This window comes from Kogia breviceps, chromosome 11 (assembly GCF_026419965.1).
Source record: "Kogia breviceps isolate mKogBre1 chromosome 11, mKogBre1 haplotype 1, whole genome shotgun sequence".
In the NCBI taxonomy this organism is placed as follows: domain Eukaryota; kingdom Metazoa; phylum Chordata; class Mammalia; order Artiodactyla; family Physeteridae; genus Kogia; species Kogia breviceps.
The window spans coordinates 92,508,468-92,526,751 of record NC_081320.1 but is presented as its reverse complement, the minus strand read 5'-3'; the positions used below and the strand labels follow the sequence as shown (position 1 = coordinate 92,526,751).

The 18,284-nt window shown below is 38.9% G+C and overlaps 1 protein-coding gene across 8 annotated transcripts in view; it reads right to left on the bottom strand.

The window, feature by feature from the left end:
- Nucleotides 1-18,284, bottom strand: part of NBAS (NBAS subunit of NRZ tethering complex) — a 333,351-nt gene that overhangs the window by 256,945 nt on the left and 58,122 nt on the right. For all 8 annotated transcript variants that reach the window (XM_067008085.1, XM_067008087.1, XM_059078230.2 and 5 more), the window contains one exon: nucleotides 8,210-8,338. In XM_067008085.1, coding sequence (XP_066864186.1) covers nucleotides 8,210-8,338 — 129 coding nt within the window. The remainder of the gene's footprint in view (nucleotides 1-8,209; nucleotides 8,339-18,284) is intronic.

The window sequence follows — 18,284 nt, the reverse complement described above, 5'->3', positions numbered from 1 at the left end:
AAACTGATATTTCTTTCCATACCCTGAGAGAACTTTCTGCTCTCCACTACTATAAGTCGCTCAGAGCAGACCCTGAGAACAGAAGATATAATTCATTAACTTTATCAGAAAAAAGTTGCCGTAAGAGGTTATTGATATACTAGGCGAAGAAATGGATTGTCCTTAAGTATAAAAAAAAAATTAAGTTTCAAAAAATTAGAATAAAGTACGTATTACTGAAAATAATCAACTAAATTAAAATCTTATTTGACCATTACAAGGCACCTTAGAAGTCTCAGTAGCTCCGAACCACCAGCTGCACCTCCACCAACAGCACCAGAGGCGTGCCAGCATTTATTTACGTGATGCCGTGTGTGTCTCCCCACGTACATTCTGGAGTACACAAGGAAAGTGTGGGATGACACTTTAAATCTTTAAGCCCCACAAACAACAACAATTATGATTCAGCCTTGGGTAAATTTAAGGACGTATAGATTATAAAGAAATTTAACAAGCACTATTTTTTTTTTTTTTTTTGCAGTACGCGGGCCTCTCACTGTTATGGCCTCTGCCGTTGCGGAGCACAGGCTCCGGATGCGCAGGCTCAGCGGCCGTGGCTCACGGGCCCAGCCGCTCCGCGGCACGTGGGATCCTCCCGGACCGGGGCACGAACCCGCGTCCCCTGCATCGGCAGGCGGACTCTCAACCACTGCGCCCCCAGGGAAGCCCTGACAAGAACTCTTGAGAAAAAAATGTAAAGAGAAGTCATCTCACTGGCAGAAGCATGTTGAGAATTCGGTGTGTGCTTCTGTCCTCATCAGAGTTACTGCTGAGCAAGAGGACCATGAACGGGCAGCACTAGGGTCTCGCAGAGCCGACCTCCACGCTCCGGGACTAGGCTGCTCTGTGCAGACTGCTTAAATCATGGGTATCTCTGGTGAAACCCACTTTAAACCCAAGGCGAAGATTTGTTCCTCTGCATCCAGGACTCTGTCAGTCATCCTTGTGCTTCCCCGTCTATCAGTGCCCCACCCCTGTCACAGTAGTTAAACGCTGAGTGAGGGGATGAACTAATTAATCCTTTGAATCACTGAACTCTAAGTAGAACGTCTAAGCTATAGAAAAATTAGTTGACATAGTACAAATATTCCTACATCTTCTCAAAAGCGTGGTTTCTTCTGCTGTTTAGTCCATGAATACTGTGCACTTACACTATGAAAGAAAGAAGGAAAAAAAAAAAATCAGACATTACATGCCTTATACTCAAGCACATAGATGCCTAAGAAATGGGTATAACTAACTGTAACCGAAGGTCAAATTTGATAACTGCCCAAAAAAGAGGTATAGGTAAAAGTGCTAAGGGTCTTCAAAGGATCAAGAGACCATTTTGGATACAGGCTTGAGAAAGATGAAGGGAGTTCAAGTGGATCAAAGAAAGCCTGACGGTGTTATATATGTTTATGGCTGGATAAGAGCTGGACGTGGAAAATGGGTGGAGGGCAGCGTTCCAGTGGGAGACCGCAGTGCGCACAGAAGGACACAGGTAGGGAAAGACTAAGCTTACTCAGGAAAAAAAAGTAGGTCCAAGTACGGGACTAAAATGCATCATATTCTAATTATATGCATTTTTGTCTGTTTTAGGGTTTGGGGGGGAGGAGAGGATTAATGAAATCATTTTTTTTCATTGTGGTGAAATTACCATAAAATTAACCATTTTTAAATGAATAATTCAGTGGTGTCTAGTACGTTCACAATGTCTGCCACCTCCATCTAGTTCCGAAACATTTTTATCCCTTCAAAATAGAGCTTAGGCATTAAGCAGTTACTCCCTTTCCCCAGCCATAGCCACCACCAATGTGCCCTCTATCTCTGTGGATTTACCTATTCTGGGTATTTTGTAGAAATGAATTCAAACAACCTTTTGTGTCTGGCTTCTTTCACTTATCATAATGTTCTCAAGGGTCATCCACATTGTGGCATGGATTGGTAGTTCACTCCTTTTTTATGGCTGCATAATATTCTATCGCAAGTATATACCAGTTTGTCCATCCTTCTGTTAACAGACATGTGGGTTGTTTCCAGCTTGCGGCTGCTGTGAACATGTATGTGAACGTACTTGTTTGACTACCTGTCTTAAATTCTTTGGGGTATATACCTGTCTGTACTTCTGTCTCAGAAGTACACAGCAATTCAGTCTATATATCTGAACTAAGCGTTCAACTTCACAATATGTGGGAGTTTGATGAAATTATCTGTACAGTATATTTAAGAAAGAAGCCCAAACAAAATCCCAAACTTACCTCTGCCTCAGGCAGAGGTGGCCTGCCAGACCAGCAACCTGACGGCTTGTCCCTTGCTGCTTTCTACACCGACATTCCCACTGCTCCCGTTATACTATTCAAACTGGCCCCAACTTACCACCCTTCAGAGCCAAGGACTCTGTGAGGAGAACCAGGATCTGGCTGTGCTTTATGACATCTGATTCAAACTCTGTAGGCTGCTACTCTGAAGACAAGATCACCAAGCTCCCAAGACCGCCAGGAAAGCAGGGGGGTGGGGGGTACTCAGCCCCAGTACTCTGTTGATATATCCTCAGCAGCAGCCTCCATGCCACTCCTCTCTGCATGACGTGCTACCGTATATCTGAAAACAGCCTCAGGTGCCCTCACTTTATAGGACAGCAGTAGCCTAGAGGAGGATGTCCTAAGGATACAGTTATAGATTTTCTTCAGAGGGGCTATTATGGCTAAAGCATATAGCTTAAATCTGTTTTCTTCAGATTGAAGGATTTTATTTGCTGACTTTTTTTTTCTTTTTTTACAGCTAGAAGCTAAATATAACAAAGACCTTGTCTCCGACAGCATAAAAGCAACCTTTAAATGTTTATTCATTCCACAAACATTTATTATTAGTATTTAATACACCAAGTCCTTTGTTAGCTCTCATGGAAGAAATGTATATTCAATTCAGCACCTCTCCTCAGAGCTGACAGTCTAGTGAAGTTGTGAAAACAGCTGTGGTTTAGATCACTATTAATGACATGAACTGTCATCTTCCCATTTATCCTTCACTGATTCATCCACTAAACAAAATTAGGCCAGTACCTACTATGTGTCAAAGAGAAAATACAATCAAATGGAAAAGGTTAGTTTTGTGTCTACTACATCCAAGTAAGTACAAATAAGCAAGTAATAAAACTTCTTCAGAGAACAATTAAGGCCAAAAATGAGATGTAAACATATAAAACATAACATATGGGAAATGTTTGAAATGAAAATCAGTTTGGCAATTTTACTATATATTCCAAACATGAACAAAACTTAATGCAGATTTCTAGCCAGGTGGATTTTCATATTGACAATGAAAGCCAAAGTATTTAATCAACTAAAACCTGGATAGAAATAAATCAGAACGGGTACTTCCAAACTATCTTTAATCATTAGATTTTACAGAGAAAATACTCATTCAAACAAAGCATATTATGAAAACTAATAAAGTAGCGGATTGCTTGAAGAAAGGCCCAGATGAGCTGAATTCACAATTTGGTAAAGGACTTTTAAGTCTGTATAGTGCAACAGAAACATTAGTTTTTTTCTCAGGCAATGTTTAAGGTAAAGTTATAAGCTAACTATACACTACATATTATATGCTCTATTTTAAACTAATTGGCTCTCCATTCATTTCCCAGAGTAGCCACAAAGAAATCCAAGGCCTGTCCTACCTGGCTGACCCAAGGTCACTTGATTAAACTGGAAGAATGAGAAAAGAGCAGCTGTTTTAAGTGTTTTTCAGCTGTTTAAGAGTTCTTCAGTGATTTTCAGCCAGTGATGAATCCACAAAGTGACGCCATACATTCGGTAAGTGACAATATTATACCTCTCGCTTATTAATATTCTCACATTCCCAGTGTCTCTACATAATGAACTGTACAACTCCAGGTGTCATTCGTATAAACCACACAGGCTATCTCTCCCTGTTTTCCATTAACATCTTAACTAGTACCCAATTTGCCCACTTCAAGTCAGTACTTCTAAATATAAGCACTGTAAGAAGATTCTCTGGAAAAAAGTCTTGACCTACGAAGTCAGAGGACCTGAGTCAAAATGGAACACTGATTCTAACACTTAGTGATCTAAATTAACTTCTTTTAGCACTATTCCCGTCTCTTAAAACGAGTATAAAAACATTTTTTACGTAACAGGGTTTTTTGTGACGTAAATGAAAGAGCTGAAAATCGCTGCTGATAGCCAAACCTCACTATACAGACACTATTTACTCCCAACAATCCTCCTCCCCATAACCACCAACTGAAGCATGCACCATTCCTCTGACCTTATCTTTTCATAATATTAACACGTTATTTTGCTAATTTGTTTATGATTTCCCTTGCAAGACTATGAATGTCCTAAGGGCACGGATTGTGACTTACTGCATTTTCTATTGTAGTACTTGGTAGAAATTCAAATACTTGAACTTTATTATTTTATGATAATTATTCTGAATAAAGTAACAACCTACTCTTGATAGCACTGTTACATGCAAGCTTCATAACATTTACTCTAATGCACTATTACTTTTATTTAAGTATAGTTTATGTACAATATTATGTTACAGGTGTACAACATAGTGGTTCACAATTTTTGAAGGTTATACTCCACTTACAGTTATTATAAAATACTGGTTATATTCCCTGTGTTGTACAATATATCCTTGTAGCTTATTTCATACATAATAGCTTGTACCTCTTAATCCCCTACACATATCTTGCCCCTCTCCTCTTCCTTCTCACTACTGGGAACCACTAGTTTGTTCCCTATATCTGACTAGTACACTACTAGATTTTAACGACTCTCTTCATACATTAAAGTCAAATCTAAAATGTCCAATATCCAATGTGATTCATCCCCGGAATGTAGGTGAAAGCCTCAAAGTATGGTTGTTCAAACTTCTTTTGCTGGACAAAGGGTTACCAGCCTCACCTCATGTCGCCACATCATAAGGACTGTGATATGATATCTATCATGAAGCTAAGGGTTTACCAATGACGGACTTTCTCAATTACTTATTCTATTATCTGGTACACACTAATTAACTCAAGAGTTCAACACATCTGAGAGGGCTGAAGAAATCCGTGTTACATTCACAGAGAAAAAGAAGTTGTCTCTGTTCTTTTAAAGGTCACATCAAATAAAGCCTAATAAAAAACCTAACAAATAGGGTTTTTCCCACCTTTTTTAAAGTGTATTTGTTTTCTCACATGGTCATGGAAAGAGCACGGACATCAGAGCCAGAGAGTTATGAAATCAAATCTCAGCTCTCCTGCTTACTTGCTGAAAAGCCCTAGGACTAAATTAATGTTCAGTGAGTAATAACAGAGGTTACTATTAGAGGAAATGCTATAAAAGCTGCAAGACTATGTGTACATGTACCTCTATCCTACTGAGCTTTATAAGCCTAGATTAAGTATATCAAAAGAAAGCAGAGCATTCTGTGAAAATGATGAAGCCTCACAGGAGTCTGTTTATGATGGAATGAAGTTTCACAAAGTAAAATACAAAGGGTTAGGCAAAAGTAGGGAAGCAGGAGAGGAGGGTTCAGGGAGCAGGTATAAAGCAGCGTAATGACCAGACTAGAAAAGATGGCAGGTTAAATGAAGGAGCTTTTGCATTTTGATCACAACCTTTGAATAGATAAAATTACATGCCCTCCCTGTTCTCACCTTTGGACAAACATTTACTTTGAGGCTAGCATGGCAGGGGTCTCGGAGGGCAAATGTGTCCTGTTCAGCTAGTTCTTCCGGGTGCTGAGCAGCATCAGGAAAGGGCGGGGTTGGCAGCCACTGGCCTGTGGCGGGATGTGCTCTGGAATGAGGATGTGCTGAGCAGCCTTGGTGATGGCTACCAGGTCCATGGTTTTCAGCTGTGGGAGCCCCAAATCCCTCTTTCTTCCAGTTTACTCAGGCATTCAAGGGAGATCATTTATACCAACCAAATCAGAAGAAAAAGCTGTAAATTATAACAAAAGATACAACTAGCCTGAGGAGTTGTATCGTCACACAGTCTGTCTGCAGACTGCAGGGGTGGGGCGCAGCACTGAATCCGAGCCACAGAGGTAAGGTGGAAACTCTTTGAGGTACAACGGAAAAATCGGGCTTCAGCAATTCCTGATGAACTGCCTTCTGAACTCTCAGCATAGTTCTGTTCAAAAGAGTCTCCCTAAGACAACACTAGAGACACATTTCTGGCCTGAACGCATGTCCTCCCACCATGCATCCCTGTTGCCATTTCCAAATTCCCTTCCTTTCTTGTCACATTACCTTCCTCATGGCCTATTCCAAATGACTGAGATATTTACATTTATTCATTCCTGAGTTTCAAGAGCTATAGACAATTTTTGCGTTTTTAATAGAATCATTATAAAAACCCAATGAATAACATTCATGAGCTAAAGAGTAATGAAGTATAATGAAACTGATTGGCAACTAACGATAAAATGTCTAACCAGTTAAAAATTCAAGTATATGCCAATAAGCACTACCACAGATGCAGTTTATCTTTGCATGCAAAACAAACAAACAAACAAAAAGTACCCAGAATTTCAGAAAACGAAACAGCATGCTAATGAATTTTTTTAATAGCCCTTATGCTATATGTACAACATTCTAGGACACTCACAAGATGAAACATTAAGTGTGCTTCAGAACTTGATCAATATTTCTATTCCAAATGACTAATATTCAAAGTGTTCACCTTTTAAGAAAAAAACTTGCCCAAATGTAAAACCTCCCATATATAATAGAACACCAGGGTCTTCCCAAACAACAAAAGCTAAGTATCTTAACACTACACACTGATAACCATGAAAAACGCACAGACCCTTCTGGATCAATTATCTGATGAGCCTAGCTGAATACATTACAAAAAACAGTTTTGAGAGCTAGTCTACTCCACTTCCAGAGTGAAGATATAAGTCAACTTAGCTCTCCTTTCAGAGGAGACAGAAAGAACGTCCCTCTACTTGGCTACTGAGGTTGATAACTGAGGAGGATCTCTTTCTTCCATTTAGAACAAATCTAGATCCAGTAAGTAAGACAGAGTAGCAGAGATGTGGAGACCAAATTAAATTCAACATGGTGAGGAACTGGGCGGGGGGGGGAGGGAATCTTCCTACAACTGTGTCTAAGAGAAAAAATTGAAGAACAGCAAAAACAAATAAATTTAAGTCTATAAAAAGAGTACGAAACTGTAGAGCCCCTTTCTCTTTTCCTCTATTCTGAGAAATACAAAATACTATTTGCTTATTAAGAATTCTTTTATAGTGCAGTTTAATGAAATGAAATTCAAAACAATGCTAGTAAAAAGACCTTGATCCATTCAGACCTTGCAGGGAATATGCTCCTTTCTTAGAATCACAGAAGTACCCACCAAAGCTGGTGACAGGATGCTCCTATAGGAGAGGGGAATGGGGTGTGAGGGAAGGAGAACTAACACTCAAAGTGCTGACGTGCGAAATTATCTTCAGAGGAGTGAAAGACTTATAACATAAGCTGTACCTAATTGAGAAGATTCTTCTTAGATCTTCACTCTATATCACAATGTGTGGTATTAAATGAGCATTATACCTTACCTGCCCATCCTGATTTTAGATTACAATAGACATTGATACTATCCATTACTAAACAACTCAAATGTTTAATTCTCAAACCCTGTTATTTCCAGACACTAAAAAAATGAACAGTTCTATCTTTCTCTGTTATCTTCTCTATCTACCCTTTGAGTAAAGAGAAGATAACTCCCTTCAACCTTAAGGAAGCCCAGGATTACTAGCACTGCAAGATCTGGAAAGAAGTCTAACCTTTTTACGATACTGACCCTTCGAATCTTTGACATTAGTTAACTTTTGCTGAAAACGTAACATCTCCATTCTGTATTTTTGCAATGAGAAAGGGGGAAATGCAGAGATCACAGGACAGAGGACACTCAGGATACAGAGTGTCCTGCTCTACAAATTAGTATCAGCACAGAGCGCTGCTCTGCTCTCCATCTGTCCTACTACACTGATAAGAGTATAAGTTAAGTAAAGAATAGGACAGCTTTGGAATGATGAGAGTAAGTAGTAGCTGTGAGCTACATTTTAAAACGTAAAATATCATCAAGATGAACTTCGTATTGCCGGTACTCACCCTTAGGCGAGAATCACTCTAGGAATAAATCATAATCAAGAGACACACCTGCTCATTTTGATTCCACTCCCCTTGCTGCTTCAGAGATGGAATGGCCCAGAGGCTTAGTTTTCCCGAGAAGTGAACGGCTGCAAGGAGGGTCCCATCTGGAGAAAGTCTCATCTTAAAGATCCCATCCTAGACAATAATTATATTACATTAACGTCAGAGCAAGAGACTTGTAGCCAAATAGAAATAACTTTCAGAATTAACGCTCTTTAGGGGTGCCATGTCGTAAATGATCTCTCATAACTAAGGATTCTGACAGCTTCCTAACACTATAAATGTGCTCCGGAATATAAACAACAGGACTCTCGCCCTTAAGGAGTTTTTTAAAATCTACTTTATAGTGTTGTGATTTACATATAACCCAAAACCTAAATATGTGAGCATTATAAAAATATTCCTTTATATCACACATAGATTACCATGAGTTCTGACAAAATTATGAATTTCTTGAATTTTGGGTACACACCTTTACAAGAACCTTTACAAGATTCTATGCGAACACAATGCCTGGAATATTCTATACCATGGACAGGCCACAAATTCATGCTATGAAAAAGAAGGAAACGGAGAGGGAGAAAGAGAGAGATGAAGGAAAAGGGGGTCCAAATGGTGATGGGAATAAAAGACCAACTAGAGGAAAATGCATTCCTTAATTTAAGAAATACATTAAATGCGTAAGGTATTCCAGACCTGCTGGCAAATTATTCAATTTAAGGATTCTAAGTGTTGCCACAGAACAGAGCCATTTTGTAACACTCTGATTTTACATGGCCAACCCCGGGCACACAGAGAAAGACTTGCCTTCCCAGCTCTGCTTGTCCAGATAATAATCTCTCAGTCCTTTCCCATGACGATACCAGGTTTGCTCAGCTACCACAAGAGAAACCATCTGAGCAGAGATGTTACCTGCCTACCAACTACAACAGAACCAGAAGAACTGAAAAAATACTTACTAAAGACCTATTTCCCATTCAAGCATTTATTAAGAACAGGGTCTAAGGTAGTTTCCCCACAAAAAATAAAAGAGACCAGAAAATGGCAGTCCACCACCATATTTCTCTCGAATATTTAGAAAATCGGGCAACACGGGGCCCAAATGGCAATAATCAGATAGGACTAGGTAGTATATGCCCTCTTGAAAAGGTCATAAGCTTTCCAGTTAGCCAAAACCCCCATCATTCTCTATTATGGCCCCAAGATTAAGGCCAAAAGCTGCAGAACTGAAAACTAAAGATGACTATATCGAAAAACCATAGTTTACAACAGATTCGAGTCACTATATTATCTACCTGGCCTCTTGCAGACAGAGTCTAAGTCCTCAGGTCTAAAATGACTGAGGCACATTAGCCATCAAAAACAAAGAGAACAATTTCAGGAAGTGAGGAACATTGCTGCAGGAGTGGATAGACACGAAGATTAGCATTTGCTAATCTCCTCGCTGAGGACTAAAATCACTTTAAGGAGATGTAACAGGTCTGTCCCACAGCGTCTTAATTTAATGTAAGAAAGACTAAAATACAAGTACCTGGGAAGGAGAAGCAATAAAAGCAAAAGCACTTTAAGCAAAATTTTAAATACATCAGCTCTTTTCCTCTGTGATGGAGACAGAGGAATGAGTAGAAGATGAAGGACCTGGCATCTTCCTTTCACAACTCTAAAGTCAATTAGCTCTATGGTTTGGCATAAGATGGGCCTCCAAAGCATAGATTTGCATTAATTAATGTGCCTCCGAAGCATAGATTTGCATTAATTAGAAGAACTCTCAGGGCTTTTCTGGTGACACAGTGGTTAAGAATCTACCTGCCGGGCTTCCCTGGTGGCGCAGTGGTTGAGAATCCGCCTGCGGATGCAGGGGATACGGGTTCGTGCCCCGGTCCGGGAAGATCCCACATGCCGTGGAGCGGCTGGGCCCGTGAGCCATGGCTGCTAAGCCTGCGCGTCCGGAGCCTGTGCTCCGCAAAGGGAGAGGCCACAGCAGTGAGAGGCTCGCGTACCACCAAAAAAAAAAAAAAAAGAATCTACCTGCCAAGGCAGGGGACACGGGTTTTTGCCCTGGTCCCGGAAGATCCCACATGCTGCGGAGCAGCTAAGCCCGTGCACCACAACTACTGAGCCTGCGCTCTAGAGCCCGTGAGCCACAACTACTGAAGCCCACGTGCCACAACTACTGAAGCCCGCACGCCTAGAGACCGTGCTCCGCAACAAAAGAAGCCACGGCAGTGAGAAGCCTGCGCACCGCAACGAAGACTAGCCCCAGCTCGCGGCAACTAGAGAAAGCCCACGCACAGTAATGAAGACCCAACACAGCCAAAAATAAAAATAAATAAAATAAATAAAGAAAAAAAGCCTCTCCACCCATCCTTTAGAGTTTCAAATGACGAAACTGAAGACCTGAAGGGTTACAACACTTGCCCAAGATCACCATTCAGTGTAAGCAGCAAAAGCTGAACCAGATGCAGAGTCTTCCATCCCCCTCCACGCCCCCTGATGGCACCATGATCACTGCCCTCACCTGGGCCAAAGCCTTTCTAGTAGTGACAGGCATGCTCCTCCGTAGAAATTACGACCAAGTACACCTTATTATTTCATCACCTGAACAATCAGTCACGTGTGATCTGCATGGTAACCTGCAGGTACACCATATGTTCCATTAAACAACCCCACTAAAAGTGCTCTGAAAGCAAGTAGGAGGTTTATGGATCTCTTCAACAAAAAACAAACCAAAAAATGTATACTGAATAATTTAACAACAGCATTATGACCAGAGAAATAATGAGTGAATACGCTAAATTTCCTTTTGTTTGCATTCCTCCCTCCCTTCCTTCCATCCTTCCTCCATGCTTAAGTAATAAATATATTAACTAAAATGTTAACCATTTGCTTTTTTTTCTCCTCATCCCCTTAGTTTCATTTGATGCCATGACATTCACAGTGCAAACTTACCATTCCTTTCCATAAGCATTTTGTTGTAGAAATTTGCACTCACACACACAAAAGTAGAAATTGCAGTATAATAAATACCCAGGGGCCCAACAACCATCTTAAACAAACATCAACATTCCAAGCTTGTCTCACATGTCATTCCCCAATCACCACAATGCCCTCAGGGACCTTTGTCCCCTGGAGGATTTTAAAGCAAATCTCAGACATCACATGCATACACATTAAGTGTACATTTCTCTCAAGTCCCAAGTTATCTGTTTATCTTGCATAAATATGCACAGTAACAAGATATGGTTATTAGCAGCAACTGAATTGTAGCCAGCTGATGACACAGACAAGTCACCTATGTTACTTGAGAAACACAGTGATTTCCTTCTGAAATATAAACTCTACTTCTTATCTGTAGAAACTTTTCTGAATATCTGTAGCATGCGGGGTATTTCTGGCCCAGAAAGTAATTTATTATCCTGACAGTAACTGTGACACAAGAGGTAAAGCCACAGTTAGAAAATCCATGCTAAATTCTATAAGCAGAGTCTGCAGTATTTGGAAACCTGAATGCCTATTGGTTGGCAAGGAAGAGAATTCAGGAGTGTATGTTTTGGAAATAGGAGGCAATGGCTTTTCAATCAACTGTACATCACAATAAAAGTAAACTTCTAACATTCAAACCATAACCGCTCATATTGTATTAAGATTTCGCAGCATAAGCGAATAACAATCTTTTTCTCTTCTCCTCCATTTGAATTAAGTAGTTGTAAAGGCAATAAAATTTAGGTGTAGCTGTAATTTTCACTTTGGTTAAAATGTGTCTGTGAATTTCTTTCACACCTCTCAACTACGAATGCCATTTTCATTTTAATCATCATTTCAACAGTTGGAATGTTGGTCAAGAATACAGAACTTGGCAGGGAAAAGAGGAAAGCTCCAAGATGAGGAACAAGACAAGGATGCCCCCTCTTGCCATTTTTATTCAACACGGTACAGAAAGTCTTAGCCAGAGCAATTAGGCAAGAAAAAGAAAAAGCACATGAACTGGAAAGGAAGAAGTAAGAGTGGCTCTGTTTGCAGATCACATGATATTATACATAGAAAACCCTAATGACTCCATCAAAAAACTGTTAGAATAAATAAATTTGTAAAATTGCAGGATACAAAATCAACAAACAAAATGCAGTTGCTTTTCTATACAATAACAGTGAACTCTAGGAAAGAGAAATTAAGAAAACAATCCCATTTACAATAGCATCAAAAAGAGTAAAATACTTAGGAATAAATTTAACCAAGGAAGTGAGAGAGATATACACTGAAAACTATAAAACATTAATGAAAGAAACTGAAGAAGACACAAATAAATGGAAAGAAATTCCATATTCATGAATTGGAAGAACTGCTATTGTTAAAATATCCATACTACCCAAAGTGATCTACAGATTCAATGCAACCTCTATAAAATTCCAATGGCATTTTTTACAGAAATAGAAAAAACAATCCTAAAATTTGCTTGGTACCACAAAAGACCCAAGTAGTCAATGCAATCGTGAAAAAGAAGAACAAAGCTAGAGGCATTATACATCCAGGTTTCAAAACTATATTACAAAGCTATAATAATCAAAACAGTATGGTCTGGGCATTAAAAACAGATACATAGGTCAATGGAACAGAATAGAGAGGCCAGAAATAAACTCAAGCATATATGGTCCATTAATTTACAACAAAGGAGCCAAGAATACACAATGGGGAAAATAGTCTCTTCAATAAATGATATTGGAAAAACTGGATAGCCACATGCAACAGAATGAAATGGACCCCTAATGTACACCATATACAAAAGTCAACTCTAAATGGATGAAATACTTGAACATAAGACCTGAAATTGTAAAACTTCTGGAGGAAGCATGGAGTTGGGTAAACTTCTTGACATTGGTCTTGGCAATGATTTTCTTGGATTTGCTATCAAGGCAAAGGCAACAAAAGCAAAAACAAGTGGGAATACATCAATCTAAAAAGCTTCTACATAGCAAAGGAAACTACCAGCAAAATGAGAAGGCAACCTATGGAATGGGAGAAAATATCTGCAAAACATATAACCAAGAAGGGGTTAATATCCAAAATATACAAGAAACTCATACAACTCAATAGCAAAAGACAAATAATCCAATTTAACAATGGGCAATGAATCTAACTAGACATTTTTCCAAAGAAGACACACAAATGGCCAACAGGTACATGAAAAGTTGCTCCACATCACTAATCATCAGGGAAATGCAAATCAAAAACTATGATATATCATCTCACAACTGTTAGGATGGCTATTATAAAAGAAACAAGAGATGATAAACACTGGTGAGAACATAGAGAAAAGGGAACCCTTGTACACTGTTGGTAAGAATGTAAACTGGTATAGTCACCATGAGAAACAGAACGGAGTTTCCCCAAAAAATTAAAAATAGAACTACCGCAAGATCCAGCAATCCCACTTCTGGGTATATTTCCAAACGAAATGAAGACATTATCTCAAAGAGATACCTGCACTCCCGAGTTCACTGCAGCATTACTCAGAATAGCCAAGGTATGGAATACACACACACAATGGAATATTATTCAGTCTTTAAAAAGAAGGAAATCCTGTCATTTGTGAAAACATGAATGAAACTGGAGGGCATTTTGATAAGTGAAATAAGCCAGATACAAAAAGACAAACACTACATGATATCACTTATACATAGAATCTTAAAAAAAATAAAAAATAAAAAAGTCAAAATCATAAAAACAGTGAGTAGAACAGTGTTTGCCTACCAGGGGCTGGGGGTTGAAAGAACAGGGAGAGGTTGGTGAAAGGGTACAAACTTTCAGTTATATGATGAATAAAGTCTGAGGATCTAATGTGTAACACTGGTAACTATAGGTGATAACACTGTATTGTATAATTGAAATTTGTTAAGAACAGGATTTAAATGTTCTCAAAAATATACACAGACACAAAAAGTAAATATGTGAGGTGATGCATGTATTCACTCAATGGGGAAAAATCCTTTCACAGTGTATAGGTACCTATATCAAATCATCAACTTAACTATCTTACAATTTCATTTGTAAATTATATCTCAATAAAGGTGAGGAAAAGAAAAAGAAAACAGTGACTATCACTTACCACCTGTTTCTGTTTACGCCATGAGGTTTTAACTTCATTAAAAGGTAGTCTAGGGCTTCCCTGGTGGCGCAGTGGTTGAGAGTCCGCCTGCCGATGCAGGGGATACGGGTTAGTGCCCCGGTACGGGAGGATCCCACATGCCGCGGAGCGGCTGGGCCCGTGAGCCATGGCCGCTGAGCCTGCGCGTCCGGAGCCTGTGCCCCGCAACGGGAGAGGCCACAACAGTGAGAGGCCCGCGTAACACAAAAAAAAAAAAAAAAAAAAAAAAAAAAAAAAAAAAAGGTAGTCTAGCTAAATAATTACTTGGTAAGTTAGCATCCCTGGGTAGACATCATGGGGCATAGGAAGAGGACTTTGCACAGTAAACTGTCTTCTTACATTAGCCGTTCATTTATGGCCCTTTTAATTAACTTCACTGTCAGTTCTCCTATCTACCTCCTCATCTCAAATCCCTTCCTAAAACTTTTCAAAAGATATCTTCCCTTACTTCATTGAGTCTTCCGTGTAGCAACGTAATACTAACAAAATACTACTGAAATTAATAATGTGAACATAATTTTAACTTCTACTTCTCATTTACACTAAACCACTAGCTCAAATGTCCATTTGATCTTGTGTTAATTAAAAACACTAATTAAAGCCTTCTCCTACTGGAGCAATATTTGGAGTAGGAACTGTGTCTTCTCTCAAACACTGCAATAAAACTTTTCAACTGTCCTTTCTAAAAGAGAGACTTTTTTTTAATGTTAAATATCAGACCTTCGTACTGAGATTAGTTTAAATTGCCTCACTTTCTTCAACTGCCTATCATCTATATAGGACAATTAAAAATGAGTGATTTCCAATTTCATTATACCTTTCAAATGTACAAGCTATAGCAAAATCAAAGTACTGAATTCTAGTGCACACATTCAAAATGTTCTAAATTACTATGTATGCTTAAAGGAAAAAAAAACTCAGCTCAATCAAAGGTGAATTTGTAAGTACTGCTCTTCCAACACTCGACAATTATTTTCTGAATATTACATATTCAATAATACATAGTACATGCCAGGCACTGTTTTATACTCCGGGGAACCTGCAGTGAAAAAAACAAACATAAACCCCTGCTCTCAAGGTATTCAGTAGGTATTCTAACCCACTGAAGTTTAGAAGTCTGACCCCAAAGAATAAACAGAAATCTATTTTCAAATCAAAAGAAAGTCATCCTCAGAAGCCTAGCTAACAACCTGAGGGGGGGAACACTGCAAAACTATGAAAGAAAAAAAAAAAGCCTTTGGAGAAAAAAAAAGTTTCAAAGCTAACACCCTTTTCAAAAAAAATATTTTTTAAATATAAAACTTTAGTTTATTAAAACTGTAAGATATTGTCATGAGAATAGACATGTACACCAATGAAACAGAAAAGAGAGCAGAGAAACAGAGCTACAATGTACCCTCTGTAAATGTCTGTCCTGACAGACATTATATAAATTATGGTGGCAGTACATAAATTATGGCATTATATAAATTAGTTGGAAAAGAATACAGCACTGAATTAATGGTACTAGCCACATAGAGCATATTATAAATTAGATTCCTACTATATCCAACAAAAAGAAATTCAAGATGGATTGAAAACTTACAGATTAAAAGCAAAACCATGAAACTTTTCAAAGAAAACATAGAACATCTTTACAATATCAGCATTTGAAAGAACTTCGTAAGACCTCAAAGCCCAAAGCATAAAGGAAAATACTTAAATTTAAACTTTCTGGAGGAAGGAAGGATGGGGAGTTCTGGATTAGCAGAAGCAAACTATTACACATAGGATGGATAAACAACAAGGTCCTACTGTATAACTATATTCAATATCCTATGATAAACCGTAATGGAAAAGAATATGAAAAAGAAAAAAAGTATTCATATAACTGAGTCACTTTGCTCTACAGCAGAAATTAACACAAGATTGTAAATCAACTATACTTCAATAAAATTTAAAAAATAAATAAAAAATAAATTTAGGGCTTCCGTGGTGACGCAGTGGTTGAGAGTCCACCTGCCGATGCAGGGGACACGGGTTCATGCCCCGGTCCGGGAAGATCCCACAGGCCGCAGAGCGGCTAGGCCCGTGTGGCCGCTGAGCCTGCGCGTCCGGAGCCTGTGCTCCGCGACGTGAGAGGCCACAACAGTGAGAGGCCCGCGTAACGCAAATAAATAAATAAATTTAAACTTTCTGGTGACAAAAGAAGCTCAAAAGAAAACAAATAATTTTGATTATTCATATACTCTTCAAAAGATAATATATGCCAGACAACCAGCAGTTCATTATTTTGAAACATGTAAATTTGGGGTATACTAAACCACAATTAAAAAGGACCCACAGACTACTAATTATTGGCTCTATGATTATGGATATAAAGAAATTAACAGATCAGAACAGCAGCCACCACTACCATTTATCATGTGCCTGCAAGGTAGCAATCACTGCCTTAGCTATTTTATATATATTCCCTCTTATACTATCCTATCAGTGTTGCTACTTTATAGTCTGACAAGTGAACAGAACAAAATGAACTAAATATTAACCATGTGGTTACTATATAGGAAAGCAGTTCCTCTTTAAAAAAAATAGCAGTAGTTAAGAGATAACACATTTTAAAAGAGAAGTAGAATTGCTGCCAAACTTGAATAGTAAAAAAGAACATTCTTTCTGAGATAATAGGTAATTTTTAACTTGGGCTACTTTTAAGTATAACATATCTTGGCTTCTGCTGCTTCAATTGTCCAACTAAGGGTTTAGACAAAAGCCAACAAGAGGTAGTGAAAAAAAGCACTAGATCAAGAGCCAACTCGACCAAACCCATCTCTGACACTATCTAGGTAGGTGAGTTTGGGAAAGCCAGTTTTCTTGAGGCTTTAATTTCTTCGTCAATAAAACAGGCATCATAATGCCATTTAATGCAAGCTTCCTCTGAGATCATGCGAAAGGACTTATAAGCTAGAAAGTATTCACAATAATAAGGAATTATTAGATAATCTCTATGAGACCTGTCAGGTCTAAAATGATGGTGCTAAAAACGTATGCCCCATAATTATTTCTGGGCTAGGAACCACTGAGTACAAACAGGATACTAATATAACATTCAGATATTTACTGAAAGGCCCTGATTTTAGAGTACTACTTTCATAAAGTCTTTTTAAAAAGTCCAAACAGTTAAGGATTCCAGTACAAGGTGCCACAAAGAAAGATCAAAACGTAAGGAAATTAGTTGCTACCTTCTCCCTCCTTCTGTTCAATCATAGAGGATACCGATAAAAACAAGAAAGAGCTGAGTTCCACACAAAAGAATAACCAATAGCAGGAGGCAAGGTAACATGAATCTGGAGTTCCCAGGAGGTAAGACCGAGTAAAAAGAAGATGGACATTTTATACTGATTGAACAGAGTTACATCTGCCTGTTAATATACCAAATCAACTAGTAAACAGAGCATTTAATATGTAAAGGATATGGTACAAAGGAAAGTCATGTACCAATATATCAATCCCCAAATAATTCTTGTTCTAAACGTAATACAATTATGTTGGTCCCAATAAAATAACTACGGAACACAAACAGTAAGAGACCATGGACCCTACCCCACAGCGGAGTGGAGCGTTCTGCAGGGTTCTCCGACATTTCCGGCACTTTGCACATGGCGGCTCCCGGACTGGAAACAACCAGCCTTCCCCCGTCCGCCTGAGAAACTTTACTCACTTCCAAATCAAGTATCACCTCCAGAGTTCAATGGTCCCTCCCCGCGCCTCAACGGCGCTTCACGTTATATTACAGGACAGGTTACGAAACGTGTCATATTGTCCCGTTCTACAGCTGCTTCTACATCTGACTCCCGCACTACACTGAGGGCTCCTTGAGGAAGCGCACTGCATTTTATTCATCTATTTATGCTCAGCTCTAACACCACGGCTGGCTCAAAGAGCGTGCTTGCTGACTGACTA